General features: G+C 42.5%; 1 protein-coding gene across 1 annotated transcript; it reads right to left on the bottom strand.

Moving 5' to 3' along the window:
* Window positions 1-1,324: 1,324 nt before the first annotated feature.
* Window positions 1,325-12,520, bottom strand: LOC120852633 (cysteine dioxygenase type 1). Its single transcript, XM_040225972.1, has 5 exons — window positions 12,115-12,520; window positions 9,372-9,449; window positions 7,676-7,830; window positions 2,868-3,037; window positions 1,325-2,046 (listed from the first exon to the last, which is right to left on the bottom strand). The coding sequence occupies exons 1-5, from the start codon at window positions 12,282-12,284 to the stop codon at window positions 2,017-2,019; spliced, it is 603 nt and encodes a 200-aa protein (XP_040081906.1). The 5' UTR covers window positions 12,285-12,520; the 3' UTR covers window positions 1,325-2,016.
* Between the last annotated feature and the right edge of the window lie 6,933 nt (window positions 12,521-19,453).

Genomic DNA, 19,453 nt, shown 5'->3' with positions numbered 1-19,453 from the left:
CTTCACAGGGTCTAGGAATCTTTTCTGAAATTGTAAGCAAATCTGTTGTGTGCTGGCCTTTCTGGAGACTTCTTTAGCGTTTGAGATTTCAAAGTGGTAGGAGTCAAAAAAAAAAAAAAAGACTAAGCACCATTACTAAATGTAATGATATCCTTTTGCATGAAACACAGGTAAAAGCCCTTCATTCATCAACCAGTTTGTCCAAGTACATGATCAATGAACCCATACCATAAAATAAGCCTCTAACATGGGCCTTGCACGTGATGCCAGGAAGCTTCTAACTTCTGACCAACAGAGGTGTAGGAAAACAAGTCTGTGGTAGTGTTATAGCAGCAGAATGAAATCAACACAGTATCTAATTGATAAGGAAGTTTTCTGGAATTCAGCTTGTTAGTACATCTTAACAACTTATAATAGCACCATGTATGTTTTAAATGCTCAGTCCCATCTGACTCTGTGGCCCCATGGACTGCAGCCCAGCAGGCTCCTCTGCCTATGGTATTTTCAGGCAAGAATACTGCAGTGGGGTGCCATCTCCTCCTCCAGGGAATTTTTCCAACCCAGGGATTGAACCAGTAACCCTTGCACTGGCAGGTGAATTCTTTACCACTAGCACCAACTAGAAACTCAGTAAACATTGATATCCTCAAAAGTGAGAGGAAGCAAAGGTATAAAGATGTAAATAATTCTATGAGACTCCACAATCAATGGCCTAAGCAGAAGTATCTTCAAAGGAGTTTACTTTCTAATTCAGTCACCAGAGATAACAAAACCCAAGATTATGACAGCTATTCCTAAGAAAACTGCCTAAAGTGGGGGCAGCAAACTCAAAGGCATGAGTGGGCTTTGCAGGAAACACACGCAAAGGAACAGGCAAAATGGGGATTGCCACAGATCGGGGAGGTGGCCCCATCCAAGGGGCAGATTCCAGTCAGCTAACTGCTATCGGTGAAAATGCAGCGCAGGTCCAGTCTTGCCAGATACTTCAAAGTCCATTCCTCCTTCCGTGAAACCCCCAGTTTTTAACTGTTGTAATCCAATTCATATATAAACACATACAGACCCCACAGACAGTTTTCAGGCACAACTGATCACGTCTATGAGCTGCCCTAGGGCCAGAGACCCTTGGGTTGCTATCTCTGGCCAGTTGGTGAACACATATAAAAACCCCCAAAGGTAAGTTCCTCTTGAATGTGGTTTTTGGTCTTCTTATATTCTTATATCATAAAAGCATCTTCTGCAGTGCTTTTGGTAGTCTACCTAAATCTAAGAAGCCATGAATCATATGAAAGTCTGATCAAGCTAAAGAGAAAGACAACTTTGATTTATGTTCAAACCCAACTTTATTAAAATTATTTGGCAATTCTGGCAGCAGTACAAAGTCTCTGGCCACTGGATACTTAGACATTGAGTTCATAGTTTTAGTTTGTTGTGGGTTTGGGTACATGTACTTTTTGAAATCTTCTGCCCTTCATTTAATTACCAAATGGCAAAGTGCCTTAAGTTTCTCTATCTACTAACCTATTATTTATAGAACAGGAATTTGTAAAATAAGATTGAAACAATAAAATGCACAGATTCAAAAAGTTCTCCTCAAATATTAAGAACATACAAAGTATATTGAAGACATCTACATTTAGCCTTCCAAGTAACAAGGCGGGTGGTTTGATATCTTGCTTTTATTTATTGCTAATTACAATCCAGAGACCAAAGTGTTTCTAAAAACTATAAAAACCATCATTGACATTCCTAGTATAGTTCTGATGGGTTTAGCAGTGGAGCCTGATTTGACCTTTAAAATCATAAGCCTTTTTATCTTTAGTGGGATTTTTCTTTTCTAGTAGCTCGGGGCACTATTTGCTTACTTAATGCCTTATAATTAGCATCTGCCTTATGGTAGATCTAATATTGACCTTGTAAAGTGTATTACTGGACAGGCAAGTGGTAGCAGACCTTCCTGTCCAAGGCGGAACTTCGCTGGACCTTAAAGTAAAGCCTCAGAGGGCCCGGTGCCCCTTAGTTGTTCTCCAGTGATCCTGAAGTTGTCTGCAAGAAAGAAAGGAGCAGGGTAAGATCTTTACAGGAGACATTTCTGCTTCTCTAGCAGTGTTTGAAAACTCAGTATATGGCAATGGGGCTTCTGGTGTTTTGTTCCTGTGATAAGAGTTATTTATCTCCTGGGGATCGGAATGCAGGAAATAAAGCAGGGCAATCAGCTGAGAAAATTCTGCCCTGGCTTCTCGCAAAGGCTGTACTTTCTTACGATGGATAAGGACATTCAGTCTTTTCATGCACCGTGCATTTCTAGGCATTCCCATGACTCACTAAAGACCACTCGCCTACATGGCCCATTGGCTTCAGAGGTAGGAGACTGCCATACCATGTTTCCGCGGGTTGCCATCATACTCAGAGACAAAGCGACTTGGGAACCAGAAGAGGCAAGTTTCCTCATTCACGTTACCAGAACAGGGTCTCAACTGTGCAAAGGTTAACTATGCAAGTTATTTATGCTGTCTCAGCAGATCAGACCACGAACATTAAGTCATGGCAGCGGCAGATTTATCAATATACTTCTCACTCTTATTTCCCCTAATGAAGATAAGATATTTTCTTTAGTAATACGTACAAATTCTGAAATCTTTCAATAATCAATTCTTTGCATCTAATTTAAGCTTTTCCTTTTTAATAAATGGAAGTATAGTCTCTGAAATTAAAGAAAATAAGAGAATATATAGCGGGCCTTTTCCCCAAGTTAAGGCTCATCTCATCCTTCAACTTATAATATCTAGAACAAAAAAAGCAATGTATCCATGTAATGCTGTCAACCTACAAAGCATTTAAACATAGGAGAGAGAAATTATACTTACAAATGGAGTCTTGATTCCAAATTTGCTATGGAATGTCATGGTGACTTTGTTTTTATGTCCTGTTCTTTGATCAAAGGCGTGGCATGTGTCAAAAGGCGGACTATACAAGTGAAGGCTCACAGCAGGCTCTGTATGGCTAATATTCTCTACTCGATGTAAGCCAATGGAATCTAAACAATATCCAAGAGGGATGGAGAGATGAAGGGGCTTAGATGATAGACTTAAGCAAAAATTTTGCTAATCACCCAAGACCTTAAATCGACCAATACATATGGAATTATTAAAAATTAGTTATGATTGAACTTCCAGTTAAAGAATAAATGACACTCTGCTTTTTCCTGAAGACACTCTTTCTTGAAGTGGAAGAATTAAAAAGCATCAACATATAAAGATAAAAGGAAAAGAAAAACTTCTTTATTAAACTAAAAAAAAAAAACCTCTTAAAAAACTTGAAAGTACAGAAGTAGATGGATGGCTTTGCAGAGAAAGCTAAATCCTCAGTTATGCTTGGACATGGCCAAGAAATAACCTGATTTATATCCTGAAACTGAAATAGCCCAGAAACTGGCAGCACAGACACTTCCTGAAATGAAGGTAAAGACAAGCTTCAGACATAAGAACTAGTTGACGTCTATCTTTTTAGCCTCAAACCCTTTTCATCATGTTTCCCTCACCACCCCTCTAAGCCTGGTAGAAGTCTGAGATCTACTTATTCTCTAGAAAGAGTACAGCAGATGAACTCAGGACTGGGGGATACTCAGTGAAAAACTGGTCACTAAAGTGAAAATCTACACATTGAGTGGTAAGATCTCCACTTTCTTCATCACAAAATTGTCAAAATGCTGCCAAACGGTAGTTTCTTCTCTCGTCTTCAGACAAGAGGTGGGAAATAGTTTCTCTGAGAATCTGATCAGCTCAAGAAAAAAGTCCTAAAGATATGGCCCTTGGTTGTTCCTCAAGGAAAAGCTTTACGAGATGATCCAGTTGACAAACACCATCCATGTGTGAAAGCTTCCAATTAACTTTTGTGTCCCTGGTTTTTAAATGCTAGCACACAGTCAAGGCCAGCAGACATGTGAGCAGAGCCTCTAGGATAATAGAAAAAAGGCAACATGAAAGACACAACTCATGAGAAGGCTTAAAAAAACAAAACCAAAAACATCAATATCCTCATAGAAATAAGAGAAAGGGAGTTCCCTGGTGGCCCAGGGGTTAGGACTCAGCGCTTTCACTGTGATGAGCTGAGTTCAACCCCTGGTCGGGGAACGAAGATCCTGTAAGCCACCTGGTGTGGCCAAAGAGAGACAGAGATAAGAGGAGGATACCATAAAAAGGGCTAAAGAGTAAAAAGAGCTTTCACAGATATAAAGAGAAGAAATAAAAATATGAATAGAAGCGCTAGAAGAAAAACCTGTAAGACTCAAGGAACAAAAGGCCAAAGAAACAACTTGAGAATATTATTTTGAAGAACATGAATTCCTAGATCATAAGGACCTCCTGAGCTCCCAGCACAATAAGTGTCATGAAACCAAGTGTATCAAAAGACCCCCAAAGAGAAGGCCTCAAGAGTTCCTAGAAAGAAAAAATGGGATTCATAGAAACATCAAGAATCAGAAAGGAACCAGGCTTTCAACAAGAAGGATGGAAACTAGAAGCAAGGGATTACCTTTATAGTTCTGAGAAAAAGCGGCTGCCAGGTCATGATTTCCTAAGGGTCAGACAGAGATTTTTAGATATAAGAGGTCTCCGAAATGTATCTTCCATGTACCCCTTCTCACAGGGCCGTTGGAAGACATGTGCTACCAAAAGAAGCATGTGAACCCAAGAGAAAGCAGGCATGAGCTCAGGGAACGAGAGGATAGGCACCCGGAGAGAGGAAAGGGAGAGCCTGGGGGGCGAGGGGACCCGGGGGGCCCTGGCCAGCCAGTCCACACTGAAGGAGGTCAAAAGGCCTGGGGGAGGCATCTGCAAGAAGACCGAAATAAACAAAACAAAGTATTTGTATAACTATGTGGATACAGAAATTTATATAGTAGAGAGACAGTTGGAAGGTGAATCGAGGAAGGAGTTCAGCGTGTTAGTGAAGTCAGTTGTTGTTCAGTTGCTAAGTCATGACCGAGCCTTTGTGACCCCGCGAACTACAGCACACCAGGCTTCTCTGTCCCCCACTATCTCCTGGAGTTTGCTCAAGTTCATGTCCGTTGAGTCGGTGATGCTATCCGACCATCTCATCCTCCGCCGCCCTCTTCTCCTTAGGGCACTTAATTTGGCCTTACACCTTATCTTCTAGCTCCAGGAGCTTGCACGACAAAGAACAACATAGCCCAGAAACAGAAGACTTCGGTTCTACTCCCAGTTAGACTGACCACCTTTGAACAACTCAGAACTTCCAGGATCTTCCTCATTTAAAAAAATGGGGCTTAGTTCTCAGATAGGCAAACCCTTCCATTTTATAGCCTAAGCTTTTATAATACACTGGCTTAATTTTGAACAAAAGTTAACCATTCTGAAGAACGGCCTGCCTTTCCCTTCCAATTGCAAGCGCATAGACCACCCAGTGCAAGCAAAGATCCCACAAAAACAGCTCACCCATTCTTTAGAAGCCCCAAATGCTCGTATCTGATCCCTGATGTGATTCCAGCATTATTATTATTATTAGTCTTTCCCTCCTTTCCTTTTTGCCAATGATATACCCTCTGTCACAGTAATACCGGACCGTTCTTGGTGATACTTATGGATGCTAGCTTGTTCGAGGCAATGTCCACCTTCTGCCTATTAAGACAGGTAACTTGATTTCCTTGTCCCATTTTCCCTCTTCTTCACCCTGTGATGCATACTGCTTGATCAAGACATTCCCAGTAAAATTCTGCTGACCAAAGAAAGCTCTTGCTTGAAGCTTGTCTTGGAGGCTAAGGCCCTGATCTGGCTTTACCCTACTCCTCCTCCTATCCAAGCCCCTCCTTCTTCCCTTCCAACTGGACCATCCCCACACAGTTTTCATTCTTTGCAATGGTTGTGCCTTCACTCATGCTCCTTCCTGTACTTGAAACATCTTTCCTCTGATCACTATCCATATCTAGCATTCCTCCTGCATGTAAAAATCAAAGGTTAAAAGTTTGTGGCTTTAATACTACTACAGAAATATTTAGCTTGTCTTATCCAGTATTTTGCTGGTTAGCAAAATTTCCCAAAAAATCAGAATTTCCCAGGACCTCTCTGATGGTCCACTGGTAAAGATGGTGAGCTTCCAGTACACAGGATATGGGTTCAATCCCTGGTCAGGGAAGTCCAGCATGCCATGAGGTGCAGCAAAAAAAAATCAGAATGCCCCACTTCTATGGAAACAAGTCAGGATGATCTCACTGGAGCTGTAGTCATGTTGCCCCTTTAGACAGGACCGCTTGCACACCAGTTTCCACAGTCTCTTGCATTGAAGACCCTTGAAAAAAATCTTAAGTGTTCTCCAAGACGTAATGTAGCTTCATAATGACTCTGTGATTCTAGCGGAAAGTAATTATTCTGAAAGGCTTTGGCTTTATTGTGAAGAGTACTAGTAATCTTGTTCTCGGGAGTCTCGCGTGCCTGCTATTTATGTGCGTGTTGAATCGCTTCAGTCGTGTCTGACTCTGTGTGACCCTATGGACTGCAGCCCACCAGGCTCCTCTGTCCATGGGATTCTCCAGGCAAGAATACTGGAGTGGGTTGCCACGCCCTCCTCCAGGGGATCTTCCCGACCCAGGGATTGAACCCACATCTCTTACGTCTCCTGCACTGGCAGGCAGGTTCTTTAGTGCCACTCGGGAAGTCCACCTCAAATAAGAGTTTCCTGCCACTTGAGGAACTGTCTCCCTTGTGTTATGTGAATGGGGGAAAAGTTCCTACACAATCTGACCATTGTAAGTGACTTGCATTCTTAAACTAATGAACAAAATTAAGCTATGTACCAAGCAATACTTAACCTTAAGATCTAAGAAGAAAGAACCTACTTTGCCAGAAAAACCTCTGTAATACTTTATTTTAGATAAGTGGGATAGCATCCCAACTAAGAGTGTGGGCTTTGGCATCAAATTCTTTGGGTTAAAATCGTGAGTGACCTTAATCTTCCTATGTGTGGGCAATTTCATCTGTAAATGGGAATAAAAAAGTTATCTCACAGAAGCTTTGAGGAGCTTTTTGCAGTTACTAAGCCCTTTAGGAACACAGATGTTAATCATTGCCTCTACTGAAGAGCATTCAGCTCTCCCATATTACATTCAGGAGAAAGAATGAATTGTCAGAGATCTAGAAATCATTGCTAAATAATGTGCTTCATAAAGTTTCTCCTGAGAATACTCTTTGGAAGTAAGCTTGTATGCACTTTAGGAAAACAGGGACTAGCCAGCATTCTTAATCACTTCCAGAACATTTCTTTCCATTTTCTAACCAAAGACTAATACTTCCAACTTGGCCTCTCATCTTTATTAAAATACTCTCATTATGTAAATTCCTATTTGATTCTAACTGTCCTAAGACTTGGTAGGTAAATGACCCTTCGTTGGATGTTAGCCTGCATGCATATGTTTTTAATAAGAGATTCCCGTCCACACATGGGGATGGTTTAGTTACTCAGTCATGTCCAACTCTTTGTAACCATCCACATGCAAAGCTTTAAGAAAAGAAAGCAAAACCCACTGCTTTTAGGTTACTTCCTAAGCAGATGAGATCATGCCTCCAGGATCCATGCTCTACTGCACAAATGTAAGAGAGCAATATTTCAGATGGATGTGCCAGGTTTTCCCCACTTGTTAGAAAAATGTATTGGATGTTACCGTTGATGTAGGCACACTGGTTTTCCCTCAAGATTCTTTCAGACTTCTTGATCATCTCATTGGATTTCTTGTCAGGCCAGGCAAACAATGTCTCCTTTAGATTGCCCTGCAGCATCTTCAGAAAGCAGTGGGAGTCGGTGTGATCATGGATACTGCTGTATTTACGCAAAACAACAACTCAACTCAGTAGATGAACTCAGACCTATAACTCAGACCTAAACGTCTGTCCAGAGCTTACAGCTCTAACTGTCAGTAGGGCATCTCCCAGGCCAATATCCATTTTAGCTGGATTTTTAAATGTCATCAGTTTATAATTCAACATTGTTCAGGGCAAAGTAATACAACATTACATTTCCCATGTTGATGCATAGAAGGGGTATAGTTTTGATCCATAACCCTACTGAAGAACAGTTCACTTTTTAAAACCCTGTTGTAAAACTACTTTGATAACAGAAACACAAAACCAGTAACCATTTATCTTTTCCACGATACAGCTTTTAATAACTCAATTAAGCTGGGTTAGAACTTGATTTAAAAACTACATTAGAGTAATTTTAGAAAGGATAATAAAGATAACTGTAATAACTGCATCCCATTGAGAAGGTTGAAGGTCATGTGACAGTGTTTCCCCCCTCAGGCTTTTCTCTCTCCTCTGGAGGACAAAAGTATGAACGTGTGTGTTACCCACTGAAAATTACACTGTAAAGTCTATAAAATGTTAACATTGTATAGACTTAAGAGTATCCTACCTGTGATTGCTTCCCAATATGGATGGGAGAATAAAAAAGCAAATTGGATTTGGGGAAAGAGTTTATTTCTGTAAATAGTATTTAAGTTTATTAAGTAGTATTAGCTATAGGGTTGATTAAAAGGTATGAATTTGTATACACTACAGCATTTATTTCATAGGTTGAATTCTGTTAACCCATATATGTACCATAAGAACTTGCTTCCTAAGTCACAGAGCATCATCCTATTCCTCATATATAATCTGCTTTCAAAAAATTTTGAGAGGATGAAAACACCTTCATTCTAGATAGATAAGTAAATGCGCTCTATAAACCTAACTTTCCAAAATCTTATAAATTCATGTTTCCTTTCTGGTACCAAAAATGGGTCTGGATTATTGTTTGTTTTACCATTTTCAAAAGACTGAGGAGGACTTGCTTAAAGAGGTAATCATACTTCATCGGTAGTAAGACTTGCAAATGCATAAGCTGAGGAAAAATTACAGAACCAAGAACTGGTATTAGTCTAAGTTACCTTATTTCTATATAAAGAAAAGAAACAATCAGCTTGAAGTAGAAAGAAATTTTCCAAATTGCTTTTCTAGTTTCACATCTGGATGCTTTGGTCTTTGGCCTGACAATTGTTTACACACTTCAAAGCACCACAAAGGTCAAGTTTTAGCATAATTCCATAGAAAGTTTAACTCCAGAGAACACAGAGGTTCAATTAAGCTGGTTACTTCCCACCACCTCCTTTGATTTACCACTTATTTGAGGGGCAGGTCTCTCATACATGGTATATGCTAAACCTCATGCTAATTCCCATGAGGAGTTTTGCTGGGGTCAGGGAGCACTGTGAGCAATTTGGGATGCATTAGTGCTCACAGACACACGGCCCCTCCGCTTGGCACTTTTCATATGCTGGACTAAGCACTGTAATCGATATCCAAGCGAGCAGTTTGTCTTACCTGCCATGTCCTTCACCCCAGCATAGAACCATGAGATTAAATTTTCCATTTCCTTGATCCACAAGATTTCGAGTATACCTAAAAAGAACATTTAGGAAGTTGGAATTTGTTTAATGAGACAAGCACTGGGAGAAAAATGTCATACAGCATCATTAATTTACAAATGCTAACGTTTTTACCTCTCAGCAACTTTAAATGTGGTTGTCTAGTTAGAGATTGAGTACAAATGAAAGCAAATATTTTTCTATGGCTCATTTTAGACATTTTTGTATTTTGAATCACTGTTCACAACTGCTCAGTTTCAATAAGTGGCATGAAAAAGGTAACAAAAAAAATCAAATTCCTTGATTTTCATGTGACAGCCTCAAACTGATAAAAAAAATAAAAGTTTCTCACAGAAAGCATTTTCAAAGTACATTACTGCTCTAAGCAAGAATGCTGCTATTATCTTTTTTCCTCCTCCCTGTAGCTACACCAGAATTTGAGAAACAAGGTTTTATTAAATAGCTGTTCTAGAATTCTCCTTAGTTTTACTACAGCCAAGACACAGACGACAGGCACATTCAAAAGCATCACAATGAAAAATCCTCCACAGAGGGACCTAAGTACCAGGACAAAAGTCACTATACTTGTGAAGTAAAATAATACCTTAAACCTTTTACAGTGAAGAGAAATTAGCAATTGGCCTCCAAAAATCTCAAATCAAAACAACCCCACCCACACCACCCCACCTCAAAAAATCAACTTTAAAGTTTCTGTTGGTCTAGCAGGTTCTCTTGATGCCATCTAATTAACAAAGTTAGGTAATTAAGACATTTATTTAAACTCATTTTTAAGGAAAGGAATCTTTATCCCATTTTGTTTGTTCACACGCTCATCTGCTCACTGCGCCCCACACGTCCCCTCCTCCCCTCGGCTAGCGGCCAGGTGCTGGCAGAGCAGGATCCCTGAGATTGATTAATGGATTAGGGGACAGTTATCCTTACTTTGCAGCCCTTTATGATCTGCCAGGGGCCATGCACATGGCCCTTGACCCTGGGAAACGGTTTCTGTACTAGCGATCCTATTCTTCCACCAGTCCCAGGGTCCTCCTCTTGCTGGGGCTTCTTCCAGAGAATTTACTGCCTAGCACTTACTCTGTGTTGCTTCTGCACTGGCCATCCCAAGGCCAGAGATCACTCCTTCACTGTACTGGGACACTTGATACATGCGCAAAATATGGCATTGATTTCTGTTCTCCCATCTCCCTCCCTCCTCCAACTGCAGTATTGCACCCATTATCTTACTGAGGGGTGCTTCAGAAACCTGTGGAATAGGTCAATCCAAAGGTATCAAGTGGTTTCCAGCTTGTCGATCAACGTAAATTCAAGGCCTTGGAAATGCCCTTGTTCTACAGATTAAAAGCTCTTACAAGCTACCCTGGTTAATTGATTTCACTTGGTCAATAATAAATCTAGGTAGACGAAAACTATGAGGGCACCTTATGTCTGTAAGAAGTTTAGTAGTGGTTTAGAGTGTAGGCTCGGGAACAAGAATGCTAATTTGAATCCTGGACATTAGTTCTTATGCAGGTAATCAACCCTCTCATTACCTCCTCCTCCTCCCCTGTAAAACAGGGATAAGAATGGCACCTATGTCACAGAAGCGTTGTCAGGTAATAAGTTAGCTCATGAGCCAAGTTATCGGAAGAGTACCAGAGCCCTCCCCGCCCTCAACACAACCAGCCATTATGACCGAAGCGCTGGCTACCCTTCGGAAAAAGCAATCCTCACTCTTCCGGGCGATTAAATTTTACTTCTCTCCCCAGAGGATTGGTAGTGCTTCACGTCTCAATTTTACTCAATCTCCATGCCAGGGCTGCAATGAGCAGCCACCCGGTTCATCTCACTCCAGCACAGCTGAGGAACGGCGGCGGGGGGCGGGGGGGTGGGGTGGGGTGTCTTCAATTTACATTCCAGACTCTCAGATCTAAAGGATAAGAAACAGCATATTGCTTGGGGGCAGAAAGAGAAGCACTCATTTGAGAACCAAACAGTGGTTTTAAATAAACATGCAGTCGGGGGAGACAAATTGCTTTGGGGGAGGGATCAGCATAGACTGAAAAATAGCTGACAACCCCAGGTCGTTATTTTATATTAGCAAAGATGCTTGCCGGCGGACGCCTGGTTGCAGGCGACCGAGGGAGAAGTGGTGAGAATTAATGTCACTTAATTGTGTCTGCCACAGTCACCCCTTTCTCCGGACCGCTGTTGGACCTTCTCCTAGGAGCACCCCGGGTTAGTCCAGCCAGTCCGAGCCTGAGGGCGTCCAGCCCCCTGGGGCTCCCCGCATCTTCTCCGCGGACTAGGGGAGCGAAGGCTCCAGAGCGGGGTGGGGGGCGGGTGGAGGGCTACCGCTCTGGACGCCAAGGTTGGGAGGAGCGGCTGTTCGGAAGCCGAGGGGTTGATCAACGAGAAGAGAACAGAAAACTTGCAGCGGTGTCCTCCCCTCCGGAAGCCTGTCGCAGTCTCGGGCCAGTGGGACCCACCTTTGGCCCAAAGCGCCGAGCGCAGGCCCCAGGGCTCGCGGGCATGGAGGCGCGGCGCTGGGGTGCGGGAGCCGCCTGGGAGCACCGCGAGGGTGGGCGCGGCGGGAGCCGGGCCGCCTGCGCTCTCCGGCGGGCGAACCCCTCCCGCGCCGTTCGCCGTTGGGCCGGGAGGCCGGCGCCGCGGAGCCTCGGAGAGCCGGGCGAGAACGCGCTCACCTGTACTGGTCGAACTTGGCATACACTGCCCACTCGGCGGGGTTGCTCTCGTAGGCTTCCAAGACGGCCTGCACCTCCTCCACGTTGATCTCCTCGCCGGCGAAGAGCTGGTGCAGGACGCGGATCAGATCAGCCAGGGTGCGGGGCTTTAGCACCTCGGTCCGCTCCATCCCCCGAGTAACTGGCGGCACGCGTCTCGCTGCCGGGCTGCGAAGAAGGAGGAGCTGAGCGAGCCGAGGAGCCGGAGGCGAGAGTTCCTAGGCACTAGCTAGACAGTTACACGCGACACAAAGCCCCAGAGTGCACGAGGGCCACGGCGTAAAGAAGCCGGTGCCAAGATACCCGCCCTGGCGGGTCTGGGTACGCGCTGCGCACACAAATCGGGACCAAACCTTGTAGGTTCAGCCTCCCAGGGCCCTTTTAAAGCTCTCGGAGTCGGCGGGAATGTACCAACGTCCCTCGGAGGGTGGGGAGAAGCGGGAAGCGACCTGAGAAGGGGGCTTAAAGCGACGAGAACTTGTGCGGATAAGGCCCACGCAGACGACCCCGGCTCTCTCGGCACCCTCGCCCTGGCGGAACGCTGTCCTCGCGGGTCGCAGCGCTTGCGGTGGGCTTCGCGCAGTCTCTGCCCCCACCCCGGAGCAAGGCGCCTTTTGGCGGCGCATCCAAACCCTTCTCCCCCGCCCAGCTCCCTGAGGCTCCGCTCTGCAGCCTCGGTTTACAAAGCTAGGACGTCGACAGAAGGGGTCTGGAGAAGGGGAGGACGATGGGGAGGAAGAAACGGGAAAGAAGGCATTTTCTTCCAAATGGAGCCGAGGGATTGTGAACAGTTCGCAAAGGTTGAGGATGGATTGCCCACCTAACGCTGGAGAGCTGCTGTTCTGCCGATTGAAACCATCGATAACGTGCTCCAAGGCTAGGTGAAAATAAATCAGAATCTTCTTTTAAAAAATTTGAATGTGTTGTACTTTAAATTACAGTTTGACAAGGGAGGCTTGTGTCTAGAGCAACCTAGTGAAACAATAGAAGGCCGGGTATCCCTCTGATTTTTAAAATAAAACAGTTCCTTAATGATATATTCAATGCAAAGACCTGATGTTTCAAGTAACGGGTCAAAGAAATTTAAAGCGTTCTAGTTACTTAAATATCTCAATTTTAGGCTTGTGCTTGAAGGATAATACCACTGGCACTTGTTGGTACCAGTAATACATACAAGAAAATGCTTTTCTATGTTGTGCATAGCACACAGCAAGCTTTGAGATGAACACAAATTAGGTATGAATGAAAATAAAAGTGAAGGACAGAAGAAAGTCAAGTAGAGAATCCTTCTTTCTTACTATAGATAGATTAGGGTTTATTAAAAGTCTAGACTTCTGGAAGACTGGTTTGTTTTTCCTAAATTTTGCTCCAAGGTATGTATATGTATATACATATGTATGACAGAGAAAGTAATGGCACCCCACTCCAGGACTCTTGCCTGGAAAATCCCATGGACAGAGGAGCGTGGAAGGCTGCAGTCCATGGGGTCACCAAGAGTCGGCTGGACTAAGCGACTTCACTTTCACTTTTCACTCACGCATTGGAGAAGGAAATGGCAACCCACTCCAGTGTTCTTGCCTGGAGAATCCCAGGGACGAGGGAGCTCGGTGGGCTGCCATCTGTGGGGTTGCACAGAATCAGACCTGACTGAAGTGACTCAACAGTAGCACATATGTATGAATATCTGTATATATGTATACATGTTAGTACTCCAGAAGCCAACCTTTTGTGGTGTGTGTTGCAGTGTAGGACAAAGTATTAAAAATTTGTACCCTTTTAATCATTTGCTCAAAATTTTTTATTCTTATGTTTCCTGTTGTTGTTCAGTTGCTAAGTCCTACTCTTTGCAACCCCACAAAATGTGGCACACAAGGCTTTCCTGTCCCTCACTATCTTCCCGAGTTTGCTCAAACTCACGTCCATTGAATTGATGATGCCATCTAACCATCTCATCCTCTGTTGCCCCCTTCTTTTGCTCTCAATCCTTCCCAGCATCAGGGTCTTTTCAAATGAGTCAGCTCTTCGCATCAGGTGGCCAAAGTATTGGAGCTTCAGCTTCAGCATCAGTCCTTCCAATGAATATGCAGGGCTGATCTCCTTTAGGATTGACTGGTTGGATCTCCTTGCAGTCCAGGGGACTCTCAAGAGTCTTCTCTAACACCACAATTCTAAAGCATCAATTCTTTGGCACTCAGCCTTCTTTATGGTCCAACTTTCACATCGTTACACAACTACTGGAAAACACATAGCTTTGACTATACAGACCTTTGTTGCCAAAGCGATGTCTCTTCCAAGGAGCATGCGTCTTTTAATTTCGTGGCAGCAGTCATTGTCTGCAGTGATTTGGGAGCCCAAGAAAGTAAAATCTGTCACTGTTTCCACTTTTCCCCCTTCTATTTGCCATGAAGTGATGGGATCAGATGCCATAATCTTAGTTTTTGAATGTTTAGTTTTAAGTCAGCTTTTTCACTTTCCTCTTTCACCCTCACCAAGAGGCTCTTTACTTGCTCTTCGCTTTCTGCCATTAGAGACGTATCATCCGCATATCTGAGGTTGTTGATATTTCTCCCGGCAACCTTGATTCCAGCTTGTGCTTCATCCAGCCCAGCCTTTCACATGATATACTCTGTATATAAGTTAAATAAGCAAGGTGACAATACAGTCTTGACATACTCCTTTCCCAATTCTGAACCAGTCCGTTGTTCCATGTCCAGTTCTGTTGCTTCTCGACCTGTAAACAGGTTTCTCAGGAGACAGGTAAGGTGGTCTGGTATTCCCATCTACTTTAAGAATTTTCTACATTTTGTTGTGACCTACACAGTCAAAAGCTTTAGCATAGTCAAAGAAACAGAAATAGATTTTTTTAAAATTATTATTCCCTTGTTTTTCCTTTGATACAACAGATGTTGTCAATTTGACCTCTGGTTCTTCTGCCTTTTCTAAATCCAGCTTGTACATCTGGAAGTTCTTGGTTCACGTACTGTTGAAGCCTACCTTAAAGGATTTTGAGGATTACCTTGCTAGCATGTGAAATGAGCGCAATTGTATGGTAGTTTGAACATTCTTTGGCATTGCCTTTCCTTGGGATTGGAATGAAAATTGACCTTTTCCAGTCCCGTGGCTATTACTGAACTTCCTGTTGAGTCTCTTCATTACTGAATACCTCATTTCAGCCATTTTAACTCACAAATATTGGGAATGAAAAATAAAGATCAAATACAAGCTTAACTTCCCTGCATTTCATAGTGGATTACACTTCCCTAAATTTTTCAGACAGTATTTTCTTTTTCTAGCTCCTCTTGACATTCAGAGACCTCAAGGATATATATATATATGTGTGTGTATACTCATGGCATCTTGTCCCATCACTTCATGGGAAATAGATGGGGAAACAGTAGAAACAGTGTCAGACTTTATTTTTGGGGGCTCCAAAATCACTGCAGATGGTGACTGCAGCCATGAAATTAAAAGACGCTTACTCCTTGGAAGAAAGTTATGACCAACCTAGATAGCATATTCAAAAGCAGAGACATTACTTTGCCGACTAAGGTCCATCTGGTCCAGGCTATGGTTTTTCCAGTGGTCATGTATGGATGTGAGAGTTGGACTGTGAAGAAGGCTGAGCACCGAAGAATTGATGCTTTTGAACTGTGGTGTTGGAGAAGACTCTTGAGAGTCCCTTGGATTGCAAGGAGATCCAACCAGTCCATTCTGAAGGAGATCAGCCCTGGGATTTCTTTGGAAGGAATGATGCTGAAGCTGAAGCTCCAGTACTTTGGGCACCTCACGCGGAGTTGACTCATTGGAAAAGACTCTGATGCTGGGAGAGATTGGGGGCAGGAGGAGAAGGGGATGACAGAGGATGAGATGGCTGGATGGCATCACGGACTCGATGGATGTGAGTCTGAGTGAACTCTGGGAGATGGTGACGGACAGGGAGGCCTGGCGTGCTGCGATTCATGGGGTCGCAAAGAGTCAGACACGACTGAGCGACTGAACTGAACTGAAACACATAATATGTATATATAAAATATTATATGTATCTCTAATCAAAGATCTATCTATATAATACAGCTATATCCACACATTCATATTCATTGCCTCTCTAAATCTCCCCCTAAAATCACGATTGATCCCCTCTACGTGGATGTCTCCTACATCTCTCTAATTGCACACACTGAGAGCAATCTCTAACACCTTTTAGTACCACAAATGAAATATACCATATTTAAAACACCTTTCAAACATGCTTTTCATTTCTTGGAGGTTCTATTTCCACAATGAGGCTACCAAAGTTCAAGAGACCACCGCCTACTCTTTCCAACTTCATTCTCAATTCAGTTCAGTTCAGTTGCATCCGACTCTTTCTTTCGCAGCATCAGGGTCTTTTCCCGTGAGTCAGTTCTCTGCGTCAGGTGGCCAAAGTATTGGAGTTTCGGCTTCAGCATCAGTCCTTTCAGTGAATATTCAGGACTGATTTCCTTTAGGATTCACTGGTTTGATCTCATTGCTTCATTCTCAAGCCTTTTCAACCAACAGATGACTTTTTAAAATCTCCAGAATACCTTTTAGGGTTTCCCACCTTTCTATTTCTATTGCTACTCCACTTGTTCAAGCCTCTACTATAATTTTGGGCGGATTATTGTGCTGGCCTTTCTCATTGTGGATCCTTTATTATACACAGTAACTATCCTTTAAATTCCAGACTGATTATGTATCCTGGTCAGAAACTTTCAGTAACTCTTTATTTTCTACACACTAGGTTTGTCAGTCTGGCACTTAAAATTCTCCATGTTTTGTTTCTACAGTACCTTCTTCATCTTTCACCTTTACTTTTCTCGTTTACCAGATGTCTTCCAGCCAGATTGTGTTAGTATGTCTCGTGGTTACCAAATCCATTCTACTGCTTAAGCTTTTCCTTCTGCCCAGATACTAGAAAAGACGTTTTAATATGTCCAAATCCTACGTTAAGGTCTTAGCTCAAATGCTTTCTTCACATGTCTCCTCTTGAACAACTAGAGCAATAGTCAGTATCTTTCTTATGGTACTTACCACCTTGCAGCAGCTATCTGTAGTTACTTATGTGGATTATTTTGACAATGAGAACCTTTGGGATACACTTCACTTACATGTTATTTTTGTATCCTCTCCTCTGTGCCTAGCACACAGTGCTTTGAGTATGCGTGAATGGTGACTTCAGTAAAAGCATACCGGTAATTGATTAGAGGAACAACTGTTGGTTTTTTCTTTAAGGATCCTTGTGGCTGTACATTCAAATGCAGTAGACTTGTTTCTTTGCAGGCTTTTGTTTGCAAAGAACACCCATATTCTTCCACAAAGAACTGCACATTGTAATGGTAGTAGCCCCCATGCCCCGCTACCCCACGTGACTGCCAGTACAGGCTCGATGAACATGAGCAGAATACCTAGACCCCGAGGTGGTGGTTCTACTGCACTGTGCATGGCCCAGGGCAATGATCATCATGTTTAAGGAAGATTTAAGGTCATGTAAGAAAGACAGTGACATGTGGTAGATATCCAGAGACAGGAGCTAGAGTTATTCGAGGTTTACAATATCGACCTATCTATCCATTCAACACATATTTAAAAGCATATACTATACACTAGGTACGGCTTATAAAACTTAAGACTGCCCTCAGAACACTTATGTTCTAATGTTCATGGGGGTAGCTACAGCAACTAATACTATATACAGTGTACATGGAGAAATGGACACATGGTACTATATACAACATACAATGGAGCAAAATTCAGCAAGGGAAAGAAGATAAGAGAGTGGTGAGGAGGTGTCATTTTAGAGGGAGCTCAGGGGAACACTTCCTTGATGAAGTGATAACTGAGCAGGAACTGACGGATGTTAGTGAGAAATGTGGTTGTCTGGGGGAAGTTTCCAGGTGGAGGACATGGTAAGCAGAAAGCCTCGGCATGGAAGCAAGCCCAGTGTGTGAATAACACAGATGAACACAGATGTGGGAGGCAAGCTGTAGAAATGGGGACTTCAGATCACTTAGGGCTTTTACTCGGAAACGGAAAGCCACTTGGGGATTTTGGCTACAGAGCAGATGAAGGGAAGCCAATTAGCTGGCTATTATATTTCACATGAAAGATCATGGTGGCCTTGGCTAGAGTCAGAGAAGAGATGAAAAATGGCTGAATTCTGAACGTGTTTTTGGTCAAGTTGCCAAGATGTGCTGACAGACTGGAAGTGGGTTGTTAGAGAGGAATTAGTAATTTAGTTAAAGAATTGGAAGGAATGGATTTGCCTTGATTAAATTAGAGGATTTGGGAGAATTGAGGTGGGAAAGGGGAAAAGATACGCTTCATACATAGTACAACTGGGAAGAGACAATTTTAAGAGGTAGGGAGGAAGGCAGTAGGGAAGACAGTTCTGTCAAGAATAGATTCAGCTCAAAACGGATAGGGTGTCACTGTAAATAACCAATGAGTTTCAGGTATATCTGCTTCATATAAGAACATATAGGGAACCATGGGAGCTGATTTTTAAGGATTCCTCTAACTCAAGACTCTAATCATATTCATATACATACCTGTTTTATCTTTCCTTCATCAATATCACAGAAGAAAGCAAAGGGAATTCTCTGGCAGGCCAGTGGTTAGGACTTGGCCCTCTCACTGCTGAGAGCCCAGTTTCAATCCCTAGTCAGGGAACTTAGATCCCACAAGCTGAGTGGCATGACCAAAAATTTAAAAAAAAAAAAAAAAGGTAAATCTAATATTTGGTATCAAGTTACCTATTATTTTAAAAAATCAATTTAAAATTTCAAGAATTATTTAAATTCATACCTGACAATCTACCTATTAGAAAGTTCCAGAATAGAGATCTTATGCTTTATTCCAATGCTGAGGACACAGTAGGTACTCTATAGGTGAATAAACAAAATAAACAAATGAAAATTTATAATTTCAAGGCTTTTGATAGATTGCCAAAATGTCCCCTAAATATGCAGTACTAATTCATATTCCATTCACCAAGAGTATGATAGGGCTTATTTCCCCCCAGTGTTGTCAATATTGGTAATTGTTTTTAACTACTGGTAATACAAGAGGTGATAATCAGCATTTCATAGATTTTACTTGTACTTTTTATAACTAGTGATGTCCAGTACTTTTCATGCTCCATTAGCCATCAATATTTTTATTCTTGTGAACTGCATTTTAATGTATTTTGCCCATTTTTCAATGGTCTTTATTATTGGGCATCAAAACTGTCATGTTGCATTTTTATCTTCTGCCATAAAAATTAAAAACAAATTTACTT

The sequence above is a fragment of the Oryx dammah genome, unplaced genomic scaffold, assembly GCF_014754425.2.
Source record: "Oryx dammah isolate SB20612 unplaced genomic scaffold, SCBI_Odam_1.1 HiC_scaffold_26, whole genome shotgun sequence".
Classification (NCBI taxonomy): domain Eukaryota; kingdom Metazoa; phylum Chordata; class Mammalia; order Artiodactyla; family Bovidae; genus Oryx; species Oryx dammah.
Note: the sequence above shows the minus strand (reverse complement) of the source record. Positions and strands in the feature narration are given on the sequence as shown.

Excerpts from the sequence above, each read along its gene's own strand:
- LOC120852633 (XM_040225972.1), bottom strand. The coding sequence starts at position 12,284 with ATGGAGCGGACCGAGGTGCTAAAGCCCCGCACCCTGGCTGATCTGATC. Across the intron at positions 9,450-12,114 it reads GCCAAGTTCGACCAGTACAG|GTATACTCGAAATCTTGTGG; the intron begins GTGAGCGCGTTC and ends TGTTCTTTTTAG. Across the intron at positions 2,047-2,867 it reads TTGGAATCAAGACTCCATTT|ACAACTTCAGGATCACTGGA; the intron begins GTAAGTATAATT and ends TCTTTCTTGCAG.